A 26,918-nucleotide genomic window follows, 5' to 3' on the forward strand; every position below is an offset into this window, starting at 1 on the left:
ATTTTACATTTTCACTGTTCAGAGAAATTCCACATGACTTTTCAATTACTGTACTTTACGACATGCGGCTTCAGACATACCCACCATTTCCCTTAATTTATCACACACTGGTCAATCTAAAATAAATTTTAATGCTGAAACTTGACCTGTAATTCCTGAGCGCAGGAACTTTGTGTGAAACAATATCAATAAAAAGTAATTGATGCATATATTAATTTACACATTTTAACTTAATTCATCATCTACAAATTACCTTGCCCATTTGTTCTTAAAATTAAATGTGCCATTGACCAATTTTTCGGCTGACTTTTATTTTGAAGGGAAGTCACTGCATTTTCCTGTATTTACCTCAGCGCCTCTGTCAAACTTGATGGGAGAAATGCTGTCACCTGGAGATTAATTGAAAAGCTGTTAGCGCCTTTCCAGTTTTAGCAATGCAGCACAATACAACAGCAAACAATATTCCTCCTGCCATTTGGGTCAGCGTAGTCCCAACTAGATTACTACATTACTGTTCGCACACTGAGGGTGGGGGGAGCTCTCATCCTCAGTCTGACAGCTGTAGAGGTCATCTCGGGCTGTACGACGACAACAACACACACTGGCCTTAATACTTGCATGGACACAGGCAGTGAAGATAGTAGTGGGGGTGAGGCGCAGTCCTGGCTGCTCATGAGTATTCTGGCTGCAAAGCACTGCAGCCTTTTCTCAGTTGTAGCCAAGGAAAACACCTCTGGCTCTTTACCACCCCCACCCCCCCTCCCGTTCCCACTTTTGAGTCAGCAAATTGTGCCGTGTTGGCATGTGAAGCTTGCTTTTAAAGTCACATTTTCACCTTGTGTCATAAAAGTAAACATAGATGCTAACCACTGGAGAATTAAATTAAAATAGAGTAAAGGTACTCACCCTTGATGATGAGACACACTGGACTGTGTTTTCATGGTGATTCTGTCACCTCTGCGTTGAAGTGATACATCTCGACTGAGAAACAAGCTTGGGGAAGTCTTTGCATTGCTTTAGTACTTGAATATACATGCTGTTTTTGTTTCAGCTTTTAACTCATTAAACTGGTCCCTCCCTGTTATCACAAAAGACAATTTGTTTTGCCTTTTGTTCCCTTGGACAATTAATTTATGTACTTGATCTAATGATTGTGTTATGAATGCTCATATCACTAATCAAACAAATTCAGTACGAACCAAGTGCGACACAGGTCAAAGCAGGACATTGCGGCCGTATGTTTGCCTGCAGCCCATAACGATGATAAACCTGCAGCATTTTCCACACTCTGGATCTTTAACTATAACTCCCACCTCGCCAGATTTTTCTACACTCCTGTAATTGCTATTTCAATCCAGCTGAGGGGGGCGGAAGCGAGGTTGGGGCACTACACACTCGAGCACACACTACACAACACAAATTAAAGAGGGCCGCTTGGAGCTCATTTAACTTGTGCCGTAATTGGAGTTGTTACGTAAAAGCACAATCAATTCCTAATGTGCTAGTTTGGCGGCATTCACCAGACGTGACAGCTCAGTCGATATATGACAAGAAGTTTAATGGGGTTCCGTAGGGCCGTGGTCTACAGAGATGCATGATGGGAAAACAACAGACATAAATGGGGTGTGGGGGGGGGGGGGGGAAGGATAGAGGCAATGAGTGTGTCAGGAGTGCTCAGACTAAATTGGCCGGGACGAACGGGAGGACGGCGGCAAAGAAGCATTAAAGGTGACTGTGTGATCAAGAGCTTAATGTTAAATAAAGAACTTTGTTAAAGACTTAGAACACATTGGTGCACTCATGCTGGGTTTGTGCATTAGAAAAACAAAAACAAACAAAAACATGACATTATGTACCGTAATCCTACTAATTCTCTTTTGTCACATGTGAATCTCCACATTGATTGCTTCAGGACATAAGATGGGGGGGAGGTTGTCGAGTCATTTTATGGAGGGTACATGAAAGTCATTGAGGCGCCTCCTCATCCTCTTCGTCCTCCTGTTGGCTTTTCTGCTGTTGGGTTAGAGACGGTCGTTTAGTCAAGACATCACTGTAGAGCACATTACTGAGGTGTTGAGTGTGCGTTGTTGTTTTTTTTAAAAGAAAATAAATGGTTGAATATGAATGTTTCTTTGACAAAATGTAATTATTAAAGCCACATCATCATTTAAATAGGCATGATACCTTTATTGGTTATATACAGGGGGTGCGCCACTTGCAATTTTTTTTTATTCCTTGGTGATGAATATGATGAATATACTGTATACAGGGGTACAGCAACTGTGATTTTTATTTTATTTTTACAGTAATCCAAGTTTCCTTAAAAAAACACACGTACGTTTTTAATCCACCAACTCTGTCTCAAAATGTATGCAAAAACAAAAGAATAAAGCTGGACATTTGCTCTATAAAAATGCAATATTTACCTATACATTCTCATCCATAGATGACTTGGCTAAAAACTAGATGGGCAGGTGTGTGTGTGTGGGGGGGGGGGGGGTTGCTCTGCCAGCATGTTCCCAAGAAGTGATTTTTTTTCTCCCAAAAATAAAATGTTTAAAATAATAAAATCCTTCTTTAAAAAAGTAAATTTTAACTTAATTTGCTCCTATTTCCATAACTAACACTATACTTTCTCCTATCCCCTTTTATTTTGTTTAAATTATAAATAAAGGGTTGAATTTGAGCATTTCGTCTGTATTTTTTTTTAATTCCACTTGAACAAGTTTGGAAGTTTGCCAGCATGTTCCCAAGAAGTGATTTTTTTTCTCCCAAAAATAAAACGTTTAAAATAAAAAAATCCTTCTTTAAAAAAAGTACATTTTAACTTCATTTGATCCTATTTGCATAACTAACACTATATTTTCTCCTATCCCCTTTTAATTTGTTTAAATTATAAATAAAGGGTTGAATTTGAGCATTTCGTCTGTATTTTTTTTTCAATTCCACTTGAAAAAGTTTGGATGGAGAAACAAGGTGCCTATATTGGTCTGAACAAAGCGTGCAAGTACAAGTCAGGATGCATGTGATTTTTTTCTCTCTCTCTCCATGATTAGAGGTGATTAAATTACCTGTTTGTAAAATGTCATCTGTGATAACGTGATGTTGAGTGTGCTGCTCTCTCATGCAGCTTTCTTTCGATAAATCCACTCACCAGCTTGAGGAAGTCGATGAGCTTGTAAGCGTCCTCTCCAGTGGAGAGGTCCGCAAAGTCCCGTGGGATTCGGTAGCTCAAGCAAGGACTGGGCTGCACCGTCACCTCGCTGGTGGTGTAGCGGAAAGCCGGCCCGTCCTGCAACACACGTCAGCGCGTTTGTATGGCGATGGGGATCGCGGTACAAGTGTCCGTGTCTAACCTGCCGCTGGGCGATTTCCCCACCGGACGTCAGCTCCTCCCAGCTGAACAGAAGGGAGTCAGTGACCTCGCCGAATGGGTTCAGATCAATGAGCCACACCCTCCCCTTGCAAATGGTCATACAATAAATGGGGAAAAACAACAGCATGAGACTGTTTTTTGTCTTATGTTATCACAAATGTCTCATGTTTACCTGGCTATCCCTGTAGACATCCAACACAACTGTAAAATACATACAGAAGTCAATACAGTTAACAAATTCTCGATATCAAAAGTTGATGAGGCAAAAAATATAAACTCACAGTCCTCATCCAAGAAGTTATACTGGATGTGCTGGCTAAAAAAGTGGTGGATGGCATGAACGATGGAGTCCTCCTGCTTCAAGATGTGCGGATAATACTGAGTGTAGTCTCTTTGGCTGATTGCTGGCAACGCATAGAAACAAAGAAGTAACTAATTAATGTCTATATACACACACATTAAACACGATATGAAATCTACTAAAAAAAAAATCTCTGTGTTTTTGGGCAGTTTATCCACATGCAAAATTTTATATGAAATAAATACAATATGTTCATCCACAAGCAAAAATACATAAAATATGTGCATATATATATATATATATATATATAAAATAAAGAAACAGTTGTGTTAGGGACATGCCCCAGCAAACACATTTTTCTACTCAAATTGATTGGCCAAATAGCCCACATACAAAATGACATCACAAAAATTACAAAACATACACATGTAATGTATATTTTGACCATTCATCCACAGGCAAAATTAGATAAATACAACTTAACAATAGAAAATATGTTGTCCAGGGTGGAAAATTAATGGCTTTAATTTAAGGTCTTATGGCGCCACCTATTGGTCTGTCATATATTCTAGTGTTTTCAAACAGGCTTTTTTTGTTTTTTTTATAATAGATTTTCTTTTTAGATCTTATTGTTTTTTTAGGTTTTGCTGCTTTTAGCCATGTCGAACTTTGAAATGTTCTTTTAAATACAAGATACTTTATAAATTACTTTTTGTGTTATCACAGATTGAGAGGGGAGAAATGGGTCTATAATCTCATGTGATTAGTAGAAAAACAACATGAAAGGTACAGTATGCATGATAACTAGGGGTGTTAGAAAAAATCGATTCGGCAATATATCGCGATATAGCACGCAATTCTCAAATAAATTTGATATGCGACCGAATCAATTTTTAAACATCACTTTTTTATGGGAATATTCAACAAAAAATCTTACTTAGGGTTAGGATTCACACATTAAGCATGGAAGAATGTTATATTAATGGAACATTAAGCCTTAATATTTTATTTCAGTGCTGTTCAAACATGAAACAGATTGCAACCTGTTTGTTAAACGCATTGGCTCAATTATAAGCCTGAATTTTCAGATAAATAAATACATTTTCATACAAATCTTACAGTGTACATGTACAAGTTTACTGATTAGTATTTTCTAAATTCGAGTAAATAAATAAATAAAATCGCGATAATCAATTTATAGATTCGTATCGGGATTAATCTGTATCAAATCAAATCGTGACCTATGAATCGTGATACGAATTGAATCGCCAGGTACTAGGCAATTCACACCCCTAATGATAACTATGATAAATGTATAATGCTGCGAGAGGAAGCATGCAACTGGTCGTACCAATTAGTTTATTCTCCTTAACAAAACAGCGGAACTCTCCGCCAGGGATCAGCTCGCTCCACTTTCTCAGGATCAGCTAATGAGAGGAGAGAAGAGAAAACACAGCACATTAAAAAGAAAAAGAAAAAAAAGCACACTAAAAGAAAAAGAAAATTAAAAAAAGCACACTAAAAGAAAAAGAAAAGAAAGAAAAAAAGCACACTACTTCATTTCATTCCACCATACTACTTTTTTAATACCTCATAATTGATGACAGGATCCGGGGAATCCTGGTCATTGCAGTGAAGGAATCTGTGCACAAATGAGAATGATAAAGACGAAAACAACTTTCAGCTTTATAGGTCTGCTATAAAAGCTAATGTTTGTGCTTACGGCTGCGTGAGGTCATGGGTGATGAAGTCAGAGCTTTTGAAGAGGAGAAATATTTCGCTCAGACTCTGACACTGAAGGGAGCTGTTCAGCGCAATCCAGTTAGCGTCCTAAAATGGACACACAATATTACAACTGACAGTCACTTTTTTTTTTGCACTTATGTCTTCAATATAATGTTGTTTTGTTCTTACCCTTGGAGCACTCCAGTTGAGTTTGGGAAAAACACAACCACCCAGAGAATTTACCGCCTCCAGCACCTTGGCTGTGAATTCTGGGAATTCGGGAGCCTGGTGGACACACAAATAGGGATGAAGTAGTGCAATTTTCCATCATAAAAATGTGTGTAAATTAAGTTTTAGTTGCTTACTGTGACTGTGGTGGTTGTTTCATCATCTGACCACTATAGGAGTGTGGAGGAAAGGAAATGTTACAAGGCTGCTATGTCAAAACATCACAAATCCACAGGTGCGAGACATTGTAGTAGAGCTGGGCACTTTGGACTTATAATCAGAGTTGTCAGAACAGTCCCTAAAATTAGTGACCAAATTGCTCAATTGGCAACAGTGACTTGAATTTCTATTATCATAAATAATACTTTTTAAATGTCAGTTTCCCTTACCTGAATATCTTCCTCAGCATCCAAATCGTTGTTAATGTGAGTCTGCTGTGCTATGTGGTCACTTGTGTGTGTGTGTGTGTGTGGGGGGGGGAGAAAAAAAACAGTCAATTTATTAGAATAAACCAATCCGTTTTGCTTTAGGTGTGTGTGGGGCTTCACATACCTCCCAGAGACTACCAGTGTCCCATCGTCCAGTAAGTAATCTGTTACATTTTGAGGCAGTGGAAGGATGAGACTGCAAAAATAAATACACAATGAGGGACATAACTAACAAGAATTAAGAAGATAGAAAGATAGAAGTGGAAGCAAGATGGCACAGTAACAACACTAAACATGGTGACCGGAGATTATGTTATAGTTGGCTATAGTCAAGAAAAAAAGATGGCAGAAATAAAGATATATTTACACACATAAAAAAGCTTGTTACCTTTTAATTGTATGTTGCTTAAATATCGGATACCAAACGGAAAACTGACAATGAGCAACTTGCTCCTTCTTCATGCTGCAATTTCCCGTAGCGGAATAACGTCCGTCAGTCATTATCTTCCGAACACTTCTTGAGCATTGTAAATTTTTTCCTTTCTCATTATAAAGCAAATTATGAGTTACCTCCTATTATATTAGGTAATATTTATGTGTTTAACAATTCTGGTATTTAAAAAAACGACTACTAAATTGCAATAACAATGAATGTTTTGAATTGAACCGGGGAGCTTTTTTAGTGCAACACACATCTTCAGAAACGTTCCCTCGATTAAGATGAGCCATAGTTAGTGTGTCCTTTCCGTCACATTGAGTCAAAAATCAATATCCTAACTCCACGGTTGTTGTTTTGCAGTGGAATAGCAGTGATTAAATACTTGGTCATAAAGGTTACCAAGGTGGACAATTAATGTATCAATAAAATGTTTCTGGTGAATAATTTAGATGTTGTTTTAGTAGACATGCACGAGGGACAACGTAATAATCTTTTTTTGTAGAATGTCTCCGGTATTCTAGCTCAGCTTCAAAAAAACACAAAACCAATTGCGATTTTTTTTTTTTTTTACTTTGACGACACAGACACATAAAAAATAATTATTAAAACATCAAATTATTGAATCAAATTATTTGACCAGACTGGATACTTGAAATAATTATTTAAACATCAAATTATTCAATCAAATGATTTGACCAGACTGGATACTTGTTTGAGATTCGGGTGGCGTTTGGGGTACCCGGAAGTACTAACAGAGCGAGCACTCAACTACGTCATTGTCTTCTTCTGCTCGGTTGGTGTTTTCACGTGAGTTAAATTTACACACTTCCGAATTCACATGACTGTTCAAAGTTAGAAATTGACACGCCGTTAACTTGTTTTGCTGCGTAAAGCTTAGATATACCAGTATATGTCCACGCAACAATGTTATTCTCCTGAATATAACTCCTGAACAGAAAGGTCCAGCGTCTTAATCGAAATGGTGGCTTGAATTGTTCATTTTTCAGAAAATACAATGAACCACACTGAGGATTCCAAAGAGACGACCGCGCCACACGTCGTGAAAGAAGAGGTATGTTTTAGTACGAATTGTTAATGAGTGGTCACATCTCATGAGTGGGTCAGATCTTTCTGCAGATAATGTAAGCGCATTGGGACGTAAACGCATCAGTTGCGTTTCGGATCACTAAGAAAATATAGGGGACAAACTTGTCTTTTTGTCACAGCTCGTAGCATCAGGGAGATGGGTGAAGCTGGAGAAGACCACATATGTAGACCCTACTGGAAGCACCAGGCATGATATCTTTTTTTGTGCCACGACATAAAGAATCAATCATGTCTTTTGTAGTCATGTCCCAGTTTGTTTTTTTGTCTACCAGGATCTGGGAGACTGTGAGGAGGACAACTAGGCAAACCAACACAGATGCAGATGGTACTTTTGACCACAGCACCGGTCACATCGGGTTCTCAAGCATTTTGTTTAAGACCTAGTGGATAGAATTCCTTCTTGAACAAGATGTGTCTGCAGGTGTTGGCATCATCGCGCTGCTGAAGAGGACGCTGCACAAAGACTGCGTGGTGATGGTGAAGCAATTTCGTCCACCGTTGGGATGCTTCACTCTGGAGTTTCCTGCAGGTGAGGAAACTTTTCAAAACAATTATTGCTGTCAAATGTCAGAACACGTTGACCTGAACAGTATAAGTGTTAAATAGAAGTTGAATAGTTGTAAAGTTGTATTTGTGTCTCTGCTCAGGTTTGATCGATGAGGGTGAGAGCGCCGCGACGGCGGCACTAAGAGAGCTAAAGGAAGAAACGGGCTACAAAGGCGAAGTCGTCGGAGTGACGCCAGGTGTTGTTTCATATTCACAAACTTTGCCGCACTTGGTGGGGTACAAATTCTGTGCTCTGGAAACACATTTTGTTGTTGTTTAATCCAGTGACTTGCTTGGACCCCGGCCTGTCCAACTGCACCACCCAGATTGTCATGGTCAACATCAATGGTGATGAAATGGAGAACATCAACCCGACACAGCAGCTGGGTGAGGGAGAGTGAGAAGTTTTGTTTTCACGTTTGAACACACACGCTTTGCATGTGACACTTAATAATGCAGCACACATGACCACAGAGCTGTCCAATTCCAAAGCACAGGCTAGACAAAACAACAACATGATATCTGAAGGTTCTAAAACTTATCCAAAATTCAACTTTTATTTTCTGGCTACAGAATCACCTGAATGCAACTTAAGTTGATATGACTAAAACTGTCAAACAAACTGTATAAAACTATTTTTTCTTTTGTGTTTCTCTTCAGGTGATGGGGGTAAGTTGAGTCTGATATATTTTCAAAAATAATGCTCCCACTAAATAAATTAGATAACATTGGCCTTTTTTCCAGAATTTGTGGAAGTCATCCTTTTACCTCTTGATGAATTCCAGACGAAAATAGATGGTAAGATCTTTATGGTTCTTGTGTACTGTGTATTGGCTACTTGTGGATTCACCTATTTGCGGAATACTTTGTCTATTTTTTCTATTTGCTGTTTTTATACTTAAGCCAAAGCAATGTCTAATATAAAAGTATTGCTTTGGCGCTACCCTGTGGCATCTCTAGATAATTTGGTGATGGTGGTATCGATTATTTGCGGATTTTCGCTACTGACGTGTGTACTCGTATCTCTCAAATTAATTGTTTAATAAGCCTTTGACTGTGCTTCATTCTGTAGAGCTGCTGAAGAAAGAAGACATTGTGGTGGATGCCAAGGTTTACATTTTCGCCATGGGGATGGTGCAGGCATTTTTCAAGCCGAGGGAACTCCCCGTGCTCAAGCAGTGAAACAACAGGGGCTGAAATAGTATTTTTACATGGAACCGAACGAATAAGACCATTTCAAATTATATGATGTGATGATTTGCAATTTTCCAAGGTGACATTCCAAGTCCAAATAAGCCTACAGCTATTTGTTTAGGTGTCATTGTTTAGATCCCACATATCATGTCTGTGTGTCTAATTTCATAGTCACATCCATAGGAAATATCGTCAAGATCATGTTTTAGCTTTTTACGACATTCTAATAACGTGCCCAGTTACATTTTGTGACTGTAATGCATTAATTAACATGCGCTAACATATTGTTACTAACTTAGTAGGACATGTATGACAAACACTGTTGAAAACTAATTGGTAAAAGCTTTTTGAGGGCTTGGTTTTGTGGGCCAGTTTCCAAATTTTAGTGGATGCTTCATTGCTGTGTGGTTAACGCAGTTTGTTTTTAATCTAATATTACAATTATGTTAGTTCATCTATTAATGTTTACATGTATCTGGGGTTTCATTCTCTCTATTTTAACTCTACTGTAAGGACAAAAAAAAAATACTGTTAAGCAATCCATGCTGTGCATCCTGCCTTGTTTTGAGGTCATCATTCCAACATTGATGCTGTACTTAGTCCAGGCACTAGAATTTGCTGACAAATTAATAAATGTGTTACTACCCGTGTGATCTTGTGTGAATCTTTTATTAGAAAATATATAGGTATACAGTATACAATCCAAGAGCATGTTTAACTATGTTAATGTCAATATAAATATAAATTGCTTGGAAGAAAATGTTCCCAAAAAGTTTGTCAATTTTATATTCCGGACTTATTGATGTCTAAAAATGTGTAATTTTAATAATTAATTCTAAACATCTTTATTTATTTATTTATTTATGTTATTTCATTTTAAAATACAGTTACAATGTGTGATTGTAACAAATCTAAATAATTTTACTTGTGCATTTTATTTTCAATACATAACCCAATTTAATAAAAATGTTAAATGTATATTTTCGCTTATTTAATTGGCCAACCAATAATAATACGACTATTATTAGTTTTATTTCCAATAAAACGAAATTACGAACAATGTATAATTTGAATCAACACACCGATAGAGTTGTTACACCTTCCCTCCACATGGAGGCAGTAACATGTATCAAAACAAAAACTACCAAGCGCTTCCACGATGTCATTTCCGCCTAAACAACTCTTCGTTTGATCTTGAAATTAACTCAGTGCGACAGCATCTTCCCAACAAGTATTTAGAGTTAAATACTTGAACCAAGTGGAGCGACTTGGTTAAAGTTTGTGTTGTAAGCGAATGCAAACCTCTAGCTCCCAACTTTCAATAGTTTTAGCAGTTTTAGCACCAAATGTTGACGTTTGGGTGAAGGAGCCCAGTCAAATACAGGTACCTTACATGCTGAACACAAGAAAAGAATATGGAAGTGGCTGTAATAGGTATGTCCCCAACCCAAGTCGAATGGCTATTGTTATTACGGTTGTGTTTTTAATTTGTTATGAATTTATTCTAAGGGCGGGCCAAGAGGAGGCATTTAAATGCAGACGATCTAGAAAAAAGTGAAGCGGGTTTTGAAGCCCTCACCAACCCCCAAAACTTAACCAGTAGCCGGAGCAGCGCTTCCAGTCTGAACTCAAGGACTACCAAGAGACGGAAATGTGGTGATTACATTACATTTACACCCTTTTTACAATATCTCCAGTTCTTGTATACCTACAGGCACGGCTAAAAGAAAATAAATCATGAAAACGAGGTGACACATTTTTAGTCACTCATCTCAGAATCACCAACATGCAGGTAATAACGTCTTGAATCAATATAGAGAATCTCGGTCCTCGTGATTAATCTGTTCCAGAAAGTTTGCTAAGCTTTACATAACATACATTGTGTGAAATAAATAGAAATGATAAATGAAGTATATAAATGAACATTTAACATCACTTCAACCTTTATCAAAGACTGTTATGGCATACGGTGAAAAGGGTTGGGAGGGGAAACATTTCTGATGCGCCACCTTCAATGCGGAAAACTGCTTCTCCACATGCATAGATGGTCTCAATGGCGAACCAGAAGACGCGGTCAATTTGGGTGAGGACGATGAAGACTCGTTGCCCTCCGACCTTGAGGAGGAGCCTGAAAACAAGGACATTGACTACTTAGAGGGAGTTACGGCCGACATGTTTAAAGACGAGTTGGAGCACGAGGAGTCAGAGGTGGAGGCCCTGCCAGATGCTGCCTACGGCCTCCTGGGCTGCAGCAAGGATCTGCTGCAGCCTCAGGGTTGTATTGACGACCTCCCGGAGGAGGTGCTCAGGCAGGTCCTCGGCCTCCTACCTGCTCGCGATCTGTACAGGAGCGCTGGACTTGTGTGCCATCGCTGGCGCAACATGATTGAGGATGACAAGGTGACATACCACAAAGCCTTCAGCTGAATTGGGTGGGACAAAAGTTGGGGTATGGAGTAGATAAAAAGTGCATTCCATTCCCCATTTTAAATTGTATTACATTTATGGTTTTATTTGGTAAAAAAAAAAAGTAGCCATCCTTCATCCCTCCTGCCCTTTGATCTTTCTCCCTCCTTTCATCCCTCTCTTTTTTCTCCATCCATAGCATCCTTATGTCCTCCCTTTTTTTCTTTTTCATCCTTACTTCATCCCTTTCTTTAAAAAAAAAACTTCTTACTTTTCTTCCTAATTTTGATGTGGGAAGTCAACTATTTAGGCTCCAATGTGGATGCACACCTTTGGAATGCAGTACAAGTCTGTCAAGTCGTTGGGTGGAAACTCCCTCATTAATATTCTATTAATTTGTAAAATGATGTTGGTTTCACACGTGAAGGAAAGAGGCCTCTCTGCGTCTTAACGACTGATGTTTGGCATTCCGAAAGACTCTTCTTTGCATCCTTCCTTCCATGCTAACCTTCCATATCAGCTTTCCTTCCATGCGACCTTCCTCTTATTGCACTATCCTAAAAAGTAGACCTACCTTTTGACCCCCCTTTTCAACTTATAGTCTGTGCACCATATAAATGATTGTTTTTTTTTTCTTCTTCTTCAGTTTATGCCCTTTAAGAAACGGTACTATCGCTACATGATGCAGGAAGAGGTCACCTTGGTGGAGGTCACCTCCTCATTGCTCAGCAGCGGCATCATAAAGCCAAAAATGTCACAGCACGGCATCCGAAACCTCGTTGTGTAAGTGATTCTGCTAAATAGGGTGTGTCTGGCCTAATTTCCAAACATTAACAGAGGCTCTTTGTTCGAGGACAGTTTAATGGCGCAGCATAAGTTCGGCGAGAGGGTGAATCCGACGGCGGTTCTGGAGTGTGTGAAGAAACATCGCTTTTTTCCTCATGCGGAAGCCTCCATCACATTACGCATTCGGAATGTTCCCAAGTGCCAAAATCTGGAAATCGAGGTTCAGTTGACACACTCGCACAATTTCTATAGTACGCGCGTTGTCTCCAAGCCTTACATGTGTTTGATCCCCGAAGGGCCCCAACCCGTTTGCAGCCATGGCGGTGATATTACTCCTCAGTGAGAGCGTCGACGACGTGCAGGCTTTGGTGATGTTGCTAAACGACTGCATGTCGTACAGCGCCGTCACCGAGTACCTCAGTCACATGGCAATGGTGCTGCTCGCGGTCGTGAGGCACAAAGTTAAAATTAGCGAGAGGTGAGTAATGTTGCACGGTATACCGGTACCAGTACCGTACCTTGATGTTTTGGCGTCAAAAACGGCTCGGTATCCTTTTTTCTTGGTGCCGGTACTTAAAAATAAAAAAAAATACGAGAAAGCCCGCCAACTCAGTTTTAAAGGCAGGTACACATACACGCATGGCCGCCTGTCTACCGCTATGTGGAAAATGCCTTAAGTATGCGACACGCCTCTTTCAGCGTGTGTGCGAGAGAGCGCAGGAAGATGGCTTCAAGCACTGAAGCGCTCGCTGGACGTGCACTCCTCGTTGAGAAGTATGACGCGCTAATTAAGGCTCCATGCGACAGCATTGGCATTGCCTACGCATGTTTTCAATAAACACATGAACACACGTGTGGTTTTCAATTTTCAGTTTTAGAAACGTTTTGTAACAAGAGCAAATGTTAAAAAAGCAAAAAGCAATCATTCCTGCGAGGTGCGTTCAATGAACAGGCACACAGTAGGAAATCACATTAATGCATAGAAAAAGCTCAGACGACTGACAGCAACGGAAACAGGTTGTGACGCATTTCTGACACTTCCCTTAAAAATAAGTGGAGTGTGAATTATTTTCTCCTCAGTTTGTAGTATTTGATTAAGCATTCGACTAATTGGGAGCGAAATGGAGAAGAGCAGAGACATGCACGCCACTGTATTGCCAAGATTTAAAATGGATGACAACAAATGCAGTCAAATACAGTACTTCAAAAATATGGCATGCAATGTGCAAGCACATACAGATAAACATAAATATATACAGTATGTGCATAAATTAACATGTATACATCCCAATATTTTGAATTAATAATAATAAAAAAATAATCTGAAGTTCTTTTGTCAGTTTTAATTTTGCTGCTTTTGCTGATGTTTTAAGAGTTTTGTCGAGGTACCGTTTCAGTACCGGTATCGAGGTATGTTATGCAGGTATAGTATCAAAGTCAAAATGTTGGTATCCTGACAACACTAGAGGTGAGGCCTGCTGCCGAATCTATTTATCGGGAATCTTTTTTCCATCTTAATCGGGTACATACAGTATTATGGAAAATTGACTTTTTAATTGTTTGCATACAAATATTTTGGGTTTACTATTGATTGAACTTTTTTTGGGCAGTGGGGGGTAGAAAGTAGTACAGTAATTGTCTTTTATTGACACCTGGTAACTTTTAAATTGTGGGGAAAAAAGGTCAAATATATTTCCTTTAACATTTTTGGGGGTTGGCTTTCTATTCCAGGTTGCATTACAACATCTATTATGTTCTTCATCTGAGGGAGAACGGCCCCTTTTCTGTTAGCTCCTCAGAAGACAGGTGAGATCATCACTTTACATTTTAACATGTTCTTCTTATACATCATACGGCTATGAATTATAGGCCAAATAGTTTTGCAATGAGTCCTCAATTAAGCAATTGCGAGACTATGACTGAATATCTTATTGACCATGTTTCCTTTTAAGCTTTGTGATTTGGATATGCAAAATAAACTCCCCTTAGCGATCAAGAAATGATCTGGCTTCTTTTTGTGTTCCCGCCAGTGGCTCGCGCATGAAGATGACCTCCGAACAGCTGCACATCCTCAGCCACGACATTCAGAAAGACCACTTGGTGAAGATTGTTGCTTTTGCAGGTACGGTGAAAATTCACACTCAACATTTGGAGAACAATCCAAATCCGCTGCCAGCTTGCATACCTTTTGCATTGAAGGTACGGGGAAAACGACCACGCTGATCAAGTACGCAGCGCAGCGGCCGCACCTCCGCTTCTTGTACGTCGCCTTCAATAAGTCGGTGGCTCGCGAGGCTTTGCAACGTTTCCCGCCGAACGTGGACTGCAAAACTGTCCACTCGCTGGCTTATAGAGACATTGGCAAATTGTGAGAAGCGTGCACAATAAAATGTCCAAGTCATATGCACTTCAGATATTGACATCTCTTTTTTTCTGTGACCCAGATACCAAAATAAGCTCACCTTTAATCTGAGTTCATTTTCCATCAACACGGTCCTCCCCAAAGGCAGAGGCGGGTACGCCAACGCCAAAGTGGTAGCCATGACCCTCAACAGCTTCATGGCTTCGGTTGACGAAACCATCAACGTAAGCCATGTGCCAAGCGCACAAGTGAGTCTTCAAGGCCTCAAGACGTGCATAAACGAAGATGACAAACAGGTGAGGAGTGCAGCACAAAACTCTGTAAGCTAGTTAAGATAGCAAGACACACTACATAGGTGAAAGAGATCAGCTTTTTTTTTTTAAAGAAAAAAAGTAATGATTACCAGCAGGCAAGCAGCCCATTCGAATGAAAATCCCATACAGAATGACTATTTCCTGCATTTTAACCAAAATGTATGATTTCAATACCCTACAGTTATATCATTTAAACAGCTGTTAAAAAACACACACGTTCAAACTCATCTTTTTGTATCTGTAGTTGTATGTCCGAGATGCACGGAACATTTGGATGAAAATGAAGGACCTCAATGAGACGGACGTAAAAGGCTATAACATGACTCACGATGGTAACTCAGCGACTTATTATGCGAGCGATACGAACATTTTAAAAGCTTTTATTTTCTCCTACAGGTTACCTAAAGTTATGGCAGCTGCAAAAGCCAAAGGTCCGCCTGTCCGACCAATATGATGTCATTTTCATCGATGAAGCCCAGGATTGCACTCCGAGTGTGTTCCTCAGTCTCGCGTTAATTCTGTCCTTTTGTTCATTGTTGTTGGTGTTGCTCCCATTCACTTTCTCTCCTGCTGTCTTCCTTAGCCATCATGGACGTGCTGTTGATACAGAGATGCGGCAAAATTCTGGTCGGAGATCCCCACCAGCAAATTTACACCTTCAGAGGTGCCATTAATGCATTGCAGACTGTGGAGCATACACACATCTACTACCTAACACAGGTTTGCACACATGATCACGCACAATAAGGCCAGGAAGTTTTGGCTTTTTCTCTCCCTTTTATAAAAAAATAAAAATCAGCCTTTAGAAATTGTGTTGGGTTGTATTGGTGAGATTCTAAATGTTGATGCACGATAAATCGGGAAAGGGGTAAACACTTTTTCATGCCACTCTTAAGTCTTCTTTTATTGTTCAGAGTTTCCGCTTTGGCGCTGAGATTGCCTACGTGGGTGCCAGCATCCTGACAGTGTGCAAGCAAGTCCACAAAATTCTAGTTGGAGGAAGGCAGAAGGGTAAACCGCGAAAGCTAAAACAATCTTCTCTCCAACATACGTTAACCTGTTCCCTTCCACGTTTGGTAGGGAGTGTGTTTGATGGGAAATCAGCCCAGGCCCAACAGGATGTGACCAACGGCAAGAGCCCCAGCAAAGGAAACACTGCTATCTTGTTCAGGTGCAATTTTGGCGTGTTCAGCGAAGCCGTGCGGCTGATTGAGGCCAACACGGAGTGCAGCATCCACTTCGTAGGCGTGAGTCTCTTGTCTATGCACTCCATTCGTCCGATTATTTTTTCCTACATTAAAACCTTCCCGATTGAATATTATTTGATTGACTTTTTTTCACAGTAAAGCTATGATGGATGATACAGACATTGATATAATACAGGAAGAAGAAAGCATTGAATTAAAATGCCTCAATAAGGACCACTCAACATCCCGGACTTCGGGTTTTAAGGAAATTTGTGTTGTCCGTAGGCAAAATGGAGAGGTCATTTTTATATGAGGTCAAAGTACAGTAATGGATTAAATGTGTATTCATCATAAATTCTATTAAAAAAAAAAGTTATGCATGATTTTAAAAATCTATTGTCATTTTGAAGTTATTTACTCATACCGGTAATTAAGTTACCAAATGTTTAATATAATTGTTAAAAATGTTTATATGAAAGTGCTACTATAATGTAGTGCACTATTTTGTTCCATTTTATTTGCAATAAATACATTAACAAATAAGTTTAAAAAAAAACATCTTAAATGTGGATGTAAAATGTATAAACTACCTTGTCGTTAATAATAAGTACATTTTTTATTTTATGTAAAAAAATATATTTTAATAAAATATTTTATTAAAATTATATAATTGTAATAAATTAGTCAGTTATTTAATAACACAAAAGTACAGTATATTTACTAATATTTCGGTATTTTATATAAAATAGTTCATTTTAATAAAATTATTTTCATTATTTTGATTTTAATTAACACATTACATGCATGTATAAAATGTATTTGACAAACATTACTTACAATATGGCAATTTATTTTTAATGAAATGAATTAAACATACATATAAAATAAATAAATACTTTTTAATTAACCAAATTTAGAGGGGGGGAAATGCATAAATGCAGCTCTTGGGCCAGATTAAAGAATAGTGCTTTCCATTTGTGGTCCACCAGCCATACTTTGCCCACCCTTGTCATGCACTGAGCTATAGCGGCCATAAAAAAAAAAACTGCCCAGAAAGTGTCAAATACATTTTTAAAAAAAAACACACACATATTGACAGTGGATGCTCTTCACTTCACAGGGTGTGGACAACATTGGTTTGAATAAGATCAAGGACATTTGGTACCTAATGGAAGACAAAGAAAATCGCAAACGTGAGTCTCACGCACACCATTTTGCTCACTTCTCACTAGCTAAGGAATCACTTTGAAATGATTGTCGTTCTCCTTATCAGTGATCAGGGACCACCTGATTGCATCGTTTGCAAAGATCAAACAAAACTCCTTTGAGGCACTGAAGAACTACGCCCATCATACCTTAGACCGCGACCTGGACGCTAAGCTCACGATTGTAGCCAAATACAAAAATCGCATCCCCGATCTGGTGAAGCGTCTGAGAAGGCACTATGAGGACAATGCTGGAAAAGCAGGTATGCACTTTTGAAAATTAGGAGAGCGAAAAAACTCCCATTAAAGTTCATTAATGTTTTCTAATTCCTTTAAAGACTTCATACTTGGTACCGTCCACAAAGCTAAAGGCCTGGAATTTGAAATTGTGATGGTCAGTGACGACTTTGTCAACGTTCCCTACTCCAGACACAACATGCACCACTTCGACGACTTTTCTTTTTGTGAGTGTTTGCGTTTTTGCATTAAAACATTTTTTTTCTTTTTTCTCTTAGAATCACAAAACAAATAAAAATTGTAGCTCAAGGTACCACCGTATTTGACTTTTGGTCCTATTTTTAATTCTCTCAGCTAAAATCCCCCACGATGAATGGAACCTGCTCTATGTGGCGGTTACACGCGCTAAAACAACGCTGATCATCACTAGGAGCATCCGCCGCATCATCAGCCAGACTGGCGTAGGACATGATCACATGCTCGCACATGCTACACACAGTTGATGTAAAAGTCATGTATTTACCTTATCATCAACAGGAATACTTCTTGAAGCCGGTGATGCCCAGCGCCCCGCCGAAAGCCGGCGAGACGCCACCGTGCCTCATTTCCGCCTGTCCCAACTGCATCACGCCCGGTGCTGCTTTCATGATGTGCAAAAGACAGATGACATATGTGAGGACGTTCAGCAACTTTTCAAAAACTGGGTTTTCCCAACCTTTGTGTATGGAGCTGCAGACAAAAAAAAGAATAACTGCCTAAATACAGTTGAGTTTGTTTTCAAACATTTATTTAGGTGTGATTTTCATGTCTACCTTTTGTCTCCATCCAGACAACTGGCCTGTCTCACGAGGGCACACTTTGCGAGAGGTGCGTTTGGACTCGCGTGGGCCCCATCGCTTACCTCATGACTGACGACGTGCTCTCCATGGCTGAAGTTCCAGAGCGCTTCGACCAGCATTTATTCCACGTCATTTTCCAGGCACCGTTCTGATTGGAACGCACTAGTTGGGTATTCATTTTAAATGAAGCACCTTTGCTGTTGGGTTGTCAGTGGAGAGAAAGTTTTACACGAAGCTCCTGGTTTGGAGAAAAGAAAAAAACTTGGGATTGAATAGTCTGATGTGAAATGACTGAAAGGAGAAAAAAAGTACAGTCATTTATAAATATACAAAACAGTAAACGCATCGTTTTATTTTTAGTTTCCATACACCAAGCTGCCACATAATGGCAGCAACAAACTGATTGGTTGGAACTGCCGGGTGTACATAAACAATAATAATAATAAAAAAAAGTTCTTATTTACAATTACCAGTAGTGAAGAAAAGCACTACCTCCAACTAATTATTGGTCGAGATGCCATTGTGGGCGTGGCCTGGAATGGTCACTTCAATAGATGGGAAAATCACCACCACCTCCTGATTAATTGTGATGTCATGATTGCGGTCCCTAGGACCACTTTATTAAGTACACTGTATGGTCATTACTGTCCAGTAGCTGGAAAAACGATCCCTCCTCACTCCCACATCTTGATTGGTCGAGACCACATTGTGGGTGTGATCTTGAGTAGCCACATTTTTTACTGTAGTGGTGGCATCTGATTATTTAATGTGAAATGGCTTTAGACAAGGATTATATGACCCTACAAACAAACAAGACAATGTCAAAATTGGAAAATTGGTTTATTTTCTATAACAAAATTGTACAGTCTATGAAAATATACAGATCAGTGATGTAAATTCCTACCGATACAATACTAATACATTGACAGAATGCAGCTGCTCTAAAAGCACCATTTAATTTTCCTCACAGGATAAATAAAATATCTTATCATGAGAGGGAATTCTGTCCAGACGTGTTGCATAAATTGTTGTTGATTATAATGCATTCCACTGGGACATCCATCGTCAGATAACATCTGGACAGGAAACAACTCCCAGAGCCGAAACAAAGATAAAAATGCTGAAATTCCAGAAGAATTGATTGCATGTTTATTATGGGTGTAGTTTGCACTGGCCTAGACTAGTACCAAGTTACAAAAAGTACAAGCATATTGAGCGGCATTTTGAAGTAATAAAACAATGTATAAAAAAATATACATGTGCCTATGAAAAGTGCACAGTGATGGACTGCTACATGGCTACTTATTCAATATTCAAGAAAAAAAAACTGATGAAAAGTTTTTTGAAACAACACCAGGAATTAATTTTAGAATGATCAGGTTTAGAGGTTGGGGAAATAACCATCAGGGTCACACAGAGAATTCAGTACAATTCAATACAGTGGTGCCTTAAGATACAAGTGACTCAACATATGAGTTTTCCGAGAAATGAGCCGTTGTTCAGGTGATTTGTTTTGTTTTGGGGAGGGGGGATTAGTAAGCAGGTATTTCAAACAACCACATACCTTAGCCTTTCTGTCCGCTCACTTTATGGTAGTGCTAACCGCTAATGTGAAATTGCATCTATTGGGTTGCAACACATATTTGACCATACATACATAAAATCGCAATACTCACAGGCAGGCATGGGCCGATTACCCGGTTTGATGGTTTACAATGGTTTTAAAAACCTTCAATACTGGCTGTCACAGACTACATTTACATGGCGTCAATATTCAGGTTAAGGTAAAAAATCCGGTTTCTGAAAGATTCAGAATAACCTGTTTACATGTGTGAGTAGACAAGTAAGTCAGCTACATGGCGTAATCATCACGATACGGATTGCTCTTGATGAGTTTCCTTTTCAGATTCAAATCTAGTTGCCAAGCTCAAAATGTTCCCCTTTTTTTTTTTTTTTACTGTAAGCATAGCGTGTTCACTGTTCAGTCATTTCTATTCTACTCCTTAGTTTGTTCCTCGAGTTACGGCCGAGTTCCGTTCCTACGAATTTCGACTTAAGTCGGATTTCACCATTAAAGTCGATATTTACATTAAAAAAAAACTTTGTACAGTTATTTAAAAATATATATATTTGCGCGACCCGGAAGAGCCGGGACCAATATTTCGTGTTTCCCCACGGACATTCATTGCTGACTGACGGCAGAGTGGAGCTAATTCAAACTTAAACAAGAATAGGAAGAAAGAAAAGAGTTATTATGTCCAAAAGGGGTAGGAGGAAGTTAAAACGTATCTCGTCCTACCCCGTTATTCGTTTTATGTTGATAAAATGATAAGGTCATGTATTTCAACAAAAGGAAATGTATAAACCTAATCATATATACAAGGGCACTTTAACATACGCACATTTGCCAGCACAATTCATAGACATATACCGTAATACATTTATAAATCATATCCTCATACTCACATATACAATTTTCATTATACCCATACCGATACATCCAAAGAAATTACAGCATATATTTATTTATACATTTTTAACAGCTCATGACTGATGTAAGTTAAAAATTAAAAATAAAAAATAAAACTTTGTTTTTAAACAAATTTTTTGAATTCGGCAAGTGACTGACATCTTTTCAGGTCAGTTCCAAAATCATTCCACAAATGAACACCTTTTACAGAAACACACCTTTGCTTAGTATTTGTTCTTGTTTTAATTTTTTTTGTAGACACTTGTACCCCTTATGTAATAAGGACTCGCTCTAATTTCAAACAGCTTCTGAGTACTGTGGCAGAGTAGATTGTTGTGTACTTTATACATTATTTGTGCTATTTTAAATTCAACTAAGTCGTAGAATTTCATTGTATTTGATTTAATAGATAAATAATGAATTGGTTCTGTATATTTTGATTGATTTATAATTCTTACGGCTCTTTTTTTGCAGTTTGAAAACAGGATTGGTATTTGTTTTATATGCGATTTCCACACAATAGGTCAGATATGATAATGATAATGAACAATATAATGTGTATAATGGTTTCTTATTCAGGACATCCTTAGTTTTAGAGCGTATCCCTATCATTTTTGACATTTTCCTTTTGACATTATCTGTGTGACTTCCAACATAATTTTTCATCAATAAGTACTCCAAGAAATGTATTTTCATACACTCTTTCTATTGAATTTACCATAATTTTGACCTGTTGTGTGTTTTGTCAAGTGCCAAAAACTATAAGCTTTGTTTTATTTAAGTTTAGTGATAATTTGTTCGCATCAAACCAATTTTTTTTTTTTTATGTGTTTAGTTCATTGTCCACAGTAGTCAGAAGCTGCTTCAAGTTCGCTCCTGAACAGTAGAGAGTTGTGTCATCGGCAGATAAGGCACTTTTGAATATTTTTGAGACACAACAGATATCATTTATATACAATATAAATAATTTGGGGCCTAGCACAGACCCTTGGGTGACTCCATGAGTAATCTTCAAGTGTTTTGATTGTATATTGTTAAACTGTAAGTACTGATATCTATTATCCAAATAACTTTCCATCTATTTATATGCCAAACCTCTTATGCCATATCTTTCTAATGTATTCATTAGTATAGAATGATCTATAGTATCAAATGTTTTTTTTATTTCTATAAAAATTCCCTAAAAAAATGTATGATGGAAATGAAAGCCTTGCTAGTTGTTGTTCACAAACACCGGATTAATAACTTTTCCATTCATGTCAACGGCGAACGATAATTTGCGATTTGAGTGTTTTGAGAGCGGTCAGGGAACAAATTAAATCTTTATCTCAAGGCACCAATGTATATAAAAACGTATATAAACAGACTTAAAAAAAAAGGAGTGCATGCAACACTGTTTCATCACAACTGACAACTTTCAGTAAATATTTAGTGACATAACACTTAAATGTGTTGGGAATGTGACCCGGCTGCTCACCGCTTGCGGTGTGACTACGTGGGTCTTTATAGGCTGCAGTTGCGTGAGAAGCATGAGGAAATATCTTCTTATTGGTGCTTTCTCACTGCAAGTTTTAGCCAAGCCGTCGACACTTCAGACCTGATTTACATTCACAGTCCAAAGAGACGAGACAGTCGCGGCCGCCGCCTTCTTTTTGTATGTGCTAACTTTTCACGTTTTACTCAACACTTGTTACTACCTGCTTTTCAACGTGACGTAGCTTCATTCAGAGGAAGGCCTTCTGCTGTCTGCAACGGCTGGCTGGCTGGCTTGCGCCTGCTGAGGAAGCAAAAGGAAGGATGACGCTATTGGATATTTCCCAACGGACAAGAGTAACAATTGTTCCCCTTAATGGCAACTGCAAGGCATCCAAAGAGAATCATAAAAATAGGGCTTTGCCCCCCCCCCCCCCATTTTGTCATTACAGCCTTGTTCTAACATTTAAATAACCGAGCTGTTGTGTGAGTAATAGTTCAAATCATGTGGCATCTTAGAGCTACTGCAAAGAACGTTCGAACGAATCATTATTCAGCAGCTGCAAAAAATTAGCAAATGACAAATTTGTAAGAGCAAAATGTGGAAAAAAAGTGATCTGCAGTGAGTGGGACAACTCCATTTTGTCGTCAACAAGTGTACAATGCTTCGCTCTCTTGGCTTACATTTTACAAAGGAGGAGGCCAAATCCGATGAGCACAACAGCTCCCAAGATGCTGCAGACGGTTGCGATTGTGGTGATTCCAGATCCTGCCGGAGACAATGACTTATTAGAAGAAAAAAATGACCTCCAACCAAAGTTACAGTAAACCTACAATATGACAAGCACGCTGAGCTTCTTCGGCTTGCGAGCATTAACGACACTTTATGAGGCATGAGAAGACCAATTAGCCACAAGCAGTTAGTCACAATTGTAAATTGAAAAGCTGCTTGCCTGGCAATGCCAGTAGGGCCCGACACATATGCATTTTGTGAGGCCGATGCCAATACCGATTGTTGGCAGAAAAAAATACCGATGCATAAAATGTATTTAATGCATCCATGGTGTACACTTAAAGTGAATACAGAAGAGCATTGCGATTGAATTGTTTTAAAAGAACTCATTTTTCACACATTGGGAAGAACCTGTGCTTTTGCATAGTGTTATCTTAACTGTGGGTATGTGTTCCCACAGCATTTGTGTGTGAATATTCGTTATTTGAAGGGAAAACACTCCCAAAGTCGATGCTAACTTCCTCCTAGCATTTGAATGGGATCCTCCCTTCGCTTTTAGAATTGGCGCTAGGCTAGCGATGTTTTTAAAACAAAGCATGTTTTGTATTTAAATATATAGTAGATGTAATTCTTCAAGTTTTGTGTTTAGTTTTACATTTAACTCCAACTGGGATGTCATTAAACAGCTTAAAGGACGCTTGAGGGGCAACAGAATAACATACGCTACACACTTGCTAGTTGCTAATGCTATGCAAACAAAATGGTGCATTCAGGGTACTTTCACAGCGTCTGTTTTTTTCCGATGATAACGTTAAGGGGAAAATAATGGCTCATTTGGCCCAAATGGCCAATTGTTTTAGCTGATGTTTAAAGGGCAATAATCGGCCGATTACAATCAACGGCCGATTAATCGCAGAATGCAATTTCTTGAGCGAGACATTCCCAACAACAGAATCAATAATAGAGAACAAACTCACCACTCGTGAAATAGCTGCTTTGTGAAAGAGAAGCGTCGTCATTTTGACCACTCGTGGTGACAGCGTCTACAGTATGGACACGTTGAAAGTCATCAAACTAAAGTCACAGGGCAACAAGTATGGGTTTTACACATCAGCGCCGTTTCCGGCCACTGCTGGCCGCGTTCCAACACTCGCACCCCCATTCCTGCGCCCCCCAACCGCACGCTCCCGCTCATCGGCGAGAGAGCGTCTCGGCTATCTGAAATGCTTCGGACACTGAGACAGACACTACACACTCTCACCCGTCGACGGGAACACGCAAACCGAGGGGCACAAAGGCGGAAGTGCAAGTACTGGAACGCGGCCCACACGCCGCAAACCGGAAACAAAGTTGATGGGTGAAAACCCGGAAGTCTGAGGTCCCGCCTCCTCCGTGGCATATAGTCCATTGGCAGCATGTGTACAATACCTGCGTCGGTGCTGTTGGATGCGTGTGCGGCACCTCCCCTGGGGTCTGCTGAAAACACAATTATTTTTGTTTCTTGGATCGCGTGACTTCAACACCCACATGAGCTATTTCACCTTCAAAGACAAAGTGTAGAGACTTACGTTTACATTCGAATGTGGGACTGGGACTGGACCACCGTGACGTGCCGGGGTTGCACTTGATGAGGTTGGACGTGCCGGCCGTCCTCACGTAACCTTTGATGCAGGTGTAGCGGAACGTCCTGTTCAGCTGGTGGCAGTCTTGCGGTGGAGGCTCGGTCCGAGGCCACCGAGCGATTCCCGAGCACGGACATTCACTTTGGCCTGAAATTCATTTGCACACCTTAGGATAATCAAACATACTGGGAGGAATTATGAATAAACCAGCAACCTAACCAGGAAGATGGAGAAAAAAAAGTAACAATGCACTAAAATTGCTAGTCAAGAAAACGGGTTAAACTGGATTACCGACAACTAGACTGAAATAAAATTATATAATTTGAGTTTTGAGCGTGTTAAACAAGGTATGCTAAGAAAACAAATGCAAGAATAATGGCATTATCATTGCAGTACAAGCAGGTAGCACACGCACAGTTAGAAAAGATGCAACGCAAAACTTTATTTTACTTACTTATTTACTCCTTACATTTAAAAACGGATACATGTACTTTGTGCTGCTTGCGTTGTCAAAATAGGCTTGTTTTTTTGTGTTTCTTGTCTCAGCAAAAGATTTGGAGAAGCAACATATTCCCCATTCCTGGCTTTGTTTGATCTTGTTGGCTACATGTTCCAGCATTCCAAATTCAGCTATCCATTAGTGCTGTCACTATCGACTATAATCTATCGATTAGACAATCGATTAATCGACTAATCAGTTTCATTTTAATTCAGCATTTAAGTGTATTACAAAAGTACTTTTCCTTAGTATTACTCAAAATGTTGTCACCATTATCACTTTTACCACAAATGAAAATAAACTCCAAATGTCGATTATCTGTCTCTTCAACTAATCTGTCCCTGGATAAAAAAAAAAAAAAAAAAACATCTCAGTGTATCACTTATTGTTGCTGTTTTTGGTCTTTTTTTTTTTTGCGTTTCAATGCATATTTCATCACTATCAAAAGCCGTATTGATTAATTATGGTAAACAATCAAACAGCAAACAACAATCAAACAGACAATGGCTTTAATGGAGCTGCGCTCTAATTTCGTTATATTTATTCATTTATTTACAATGACAATAAAGGCATTATGATTCTAAAAATGTATTTCACATTTGCGCTTAGATTTTTAAGTTCATTCGCTACTTCTCCTCCTTTATTTTTAATATTATTATTTTAAAAAGCACGTGCAGTCTACTTGAGTACAAAGTGAGTACTTGTACATGTTTGTTATTGGCTACTGCGTTTAGACAGCAACAATCTATGAATAGGCAAGATCCATAGTAGCCTAATAAATAAAATACGTACAAATAAACTTCTAAAAATAAAACGATAGAAAAAAGTGGGAGCTTCGCGAGTTTTTGGGTGCTTACCGCCGTCGGAGCAACGCGCCGCGCCCAGCACACACGCCATCGAAACACAAACTGCTAGCAAATGTGATCCCAGAGCCATCTGACAGCTCCAGTTCGACGGGAAATCACAAAAGAGTTTGGCCTCCAATAAGGACCCATCCTCCTGTTAACTTTCACTTTTACTCAACCACGACAGTGCAGATCCTCCTAATGCTGCATTCGAGACAGGTGGGAAGTTGGAAAACTCCGACTTGGATTCTCCCACTTCCGACCTCAAAGTGTTCGAGGCAAACGTAAACAACAAAGATGGCTGAATGCGATAAATAGTTTGTTGTTCTGGTTAAAGCAGCCATTCCAAATTATATTGTGTTACGTGAGCCTATTGCAAATAAATAACTAATTAAAGTATCAGTTCATAAATAAATAAATGCATATCTGTTTAAAATCGTGTATATTATGTTTTGCCAATCACTGTCTGTCTTCAGTCTCCATGGGGCTCGCCAATGTCGAGTCACGTCGGGCTCCTTTTTACCCGACTTCGCAACTCGGACGTACGAGTTCCGTGCTCACTTCATTGTATAAAGAATTCCGACTTCCCACTTTCC

General features: G+C 39.1%; 4 protein-coding genes and 1 long non-coding RNA gene across 11 annotated transcripts; 2 read left to right on the top strand and 3 right to left on the bottom strand.

The window, feature by feature from the left end:
- Nucleotides 1-1,537: 1,537 nt before the first annotated feature.
- Nucleotides 1,538-6,615, bottom strand: cdc123 (cell division cycle 123 homolog (S. cerevisiae)). Its single transcript, XM_086059478.1, has 13 exons — nucleotides 6,447-6,615; nucleotides 6,183-6,254; nucleotides 6,020-6,080; nucleotides 5,768-5,800; nucleotides 5,592-5,687; nucleotides 5,401-5,507; nucleotides 5,268-5,319; nucleotides 5,029-5,104; nucleotides 3,658-3,780; nucleotides 3,549-3,577; nucleotides 3,357-3,461; nucleotides 3,155-3,292; nucleotides 1,538-2,013 (listed from the first exon to the last, which is right to left on the bottom strand). The coding sequence occupies exons 1-13, from the start codon at nucleotides 6,557-6,559 to the stop codon at nucleotides 1,966-1,968; spliced, it is 1,053 nt and encodes a 350-aa protein (XP_085915604.1). The 5' UTR covers nucleotides 6,560-6,615; the 3' UTR covers nucleotides 1,538-1,965.
- Nucleotides 6,616-7,476: 861 nt separating this feature from the next.
- Nucleotides 7,477-9,997, top strand: nudt5 (nudix (nucleoside diphosphate linked moiety X)-type motif 5). Its single transcript, XM_086059516.1, has 9 exons — nucleotides 7,477-7,569; nucleotides 7,724-7,791; nucleotides 7,877-7,929; nucleotides 8,026-8,133; nucleotides 8,252-8,347; nucleotides 8,436-8,537; nucleotides 8,811-8,819; nucleotides 8,895-8,948; nucleotides 9,223-9,997. Exons 1-9 carry the CDS (start codon nucleotides 7,513-7,515, stop codon nucleotides 9,330-9,332), a joined length of 657 nt encoding a protein of 218 aa, XP_085915642.1. The 5' UTR covers nucleotides 7,477-7,512; the 3' UTR covers nucleotides 9,333-9,997.
- Nucleotides 9,998-10,141: 144 nt separating this feature from the next.
- Nucleotides 10,142-18,587, bottom strand: LOC147160084 (uncharacterized). Of its 2 annotated transcripts, none has more exons than XR_015090525.1 (4): nucleotides 18,365-18,587; nucleotides 14,999-15,809; nucleotides 14,722-14,878; nucleotides 10,142-11,472 (listed from the first exon to the last, which is right to left on the bottom strand). It is a non-coding gene; the product is annotated as an uncharacterized LOC147160084 (long non-coding RNA). The 2 variants fall into 2 exon arrangements; XR_015090526.1 differs by having other exon boundaries at nucleotides 14,722-14,882.
- fbh1 (F-box DNA helicase 1) lies at nucleotides 10,502-19,146 on the top strand. Of its 2 annotated transcripts, XM_086059627.1 has the most exons (21): nucleotides 10,502-10,778; nucleotides 10,854-11,000; nucleotides 11,389-11,744; nucleotides 12,397-12,533; nucleotides 12,609-12,756; nucleotides 12,833-13,014; nucleotides 14,268-14,342; nucleotides 14,567-14,658; nucleotides 14,736-14,904; nucleotides 14,981-15,194; nucleotides 15,457-15,544; nucleotides 15,609-15,704; nucleotides 15,796-15,932; nucleotides 16,127-16,223; nucleotides 16,293-16,459; nucleotides 17,520-17,592; nucleotides 17,673-17,867; nucleotides 17,943-18,068; nucleotides 18,196-18,302; nucleotides 18,379-18,513; nucleotides 18,671-19,146. In XM_086059627.1, the coding sequence occupies exons 1-21, from the start codon at nucleotides 10,760-10,762 to the stop codon at nucleotides 18,830-18,832; spliced, it is 2,922 nt and encodes a 973-aa protein (XP_085915753.1). In that variant the 5' UTR covers nucleotides 10,502-10,759; the 3' UTR covers nucleotides 18,833-19,146. The 2 variants fall into 2 exon arrangements, with proteins under 2 accessions (XP_085915753.1, XP_085915754.1); XM_086059628.1 differs by lacking the exon at nucleotides 10,502-10,778 and having other exon boundaries at nucleotides 10,987-11,136.
- On the bottom strand, nucleotides 18,697-26,585 carry il15ra (interleukin 15 receptor subunit alpha). Of its 5 annotated transcripts, none has more exons than XM_086059630.1 (7): nucleotides 26,335-26,584; nucleotides 24,925-25,125; nucleotides 24,785-24,832; nucleotides 24,334-24,399; nucleotides 23,308-23,392; nucleotides 22,848-22,927; nucleotides 18,697-18,918 (listed from the first exon to the last, which is right to left on the bottom strand). In XM_086059630.1, the coding sequence occupies exons 1-6, from the start codon at nucleotides 26,411-26,413 to the stop codon at nucleotides 22,855-22,857; spliced, it is 552 nt and encodes a 183-aa protein (XP_085915756.1). In that variant the 5' UTR covers nucleotides 26,414-26,584; the 3' UTR covers nucleotides 18,697-18,918; nucleotides 22,848-22,854. The 5 variants fall into 5 exon arrangements, with proteins under 5 accessions (XP_085915756.1, XP_085915758.1, XP_085915760.1 ...); XM_086059632.1 differs by lacking the exon at nucleotides 18,697-18,918 and adding an exon at nucleotides 19,502-19,800; XM_086059634.1 differs by lacking the exon at nucleotides 18,697-18,918 and having other exon boundaries at nucleotides 19,502-22,924; nucleotides 26,335-26,585.
- Between the last annotated feature and the right edge of the window lie 333 nt (nucleotides 26,586-26,918).

Source organism: Leptonotus elevatus, chromosome 17 (assembly GCF_054856555.1).
Source record: "Leptonotus elevatus isolate MCC_2025b chromosome 17, RoL_Lele_1.0, whole genome shotgun sequence".
Classification (NCBI taxonomy): Eukaryota; Metazoa; Chordata; class Actinopteri; order Syngnathiformes; family Syngnathidae; genus Leptonotus; species Leptonotus elevatus.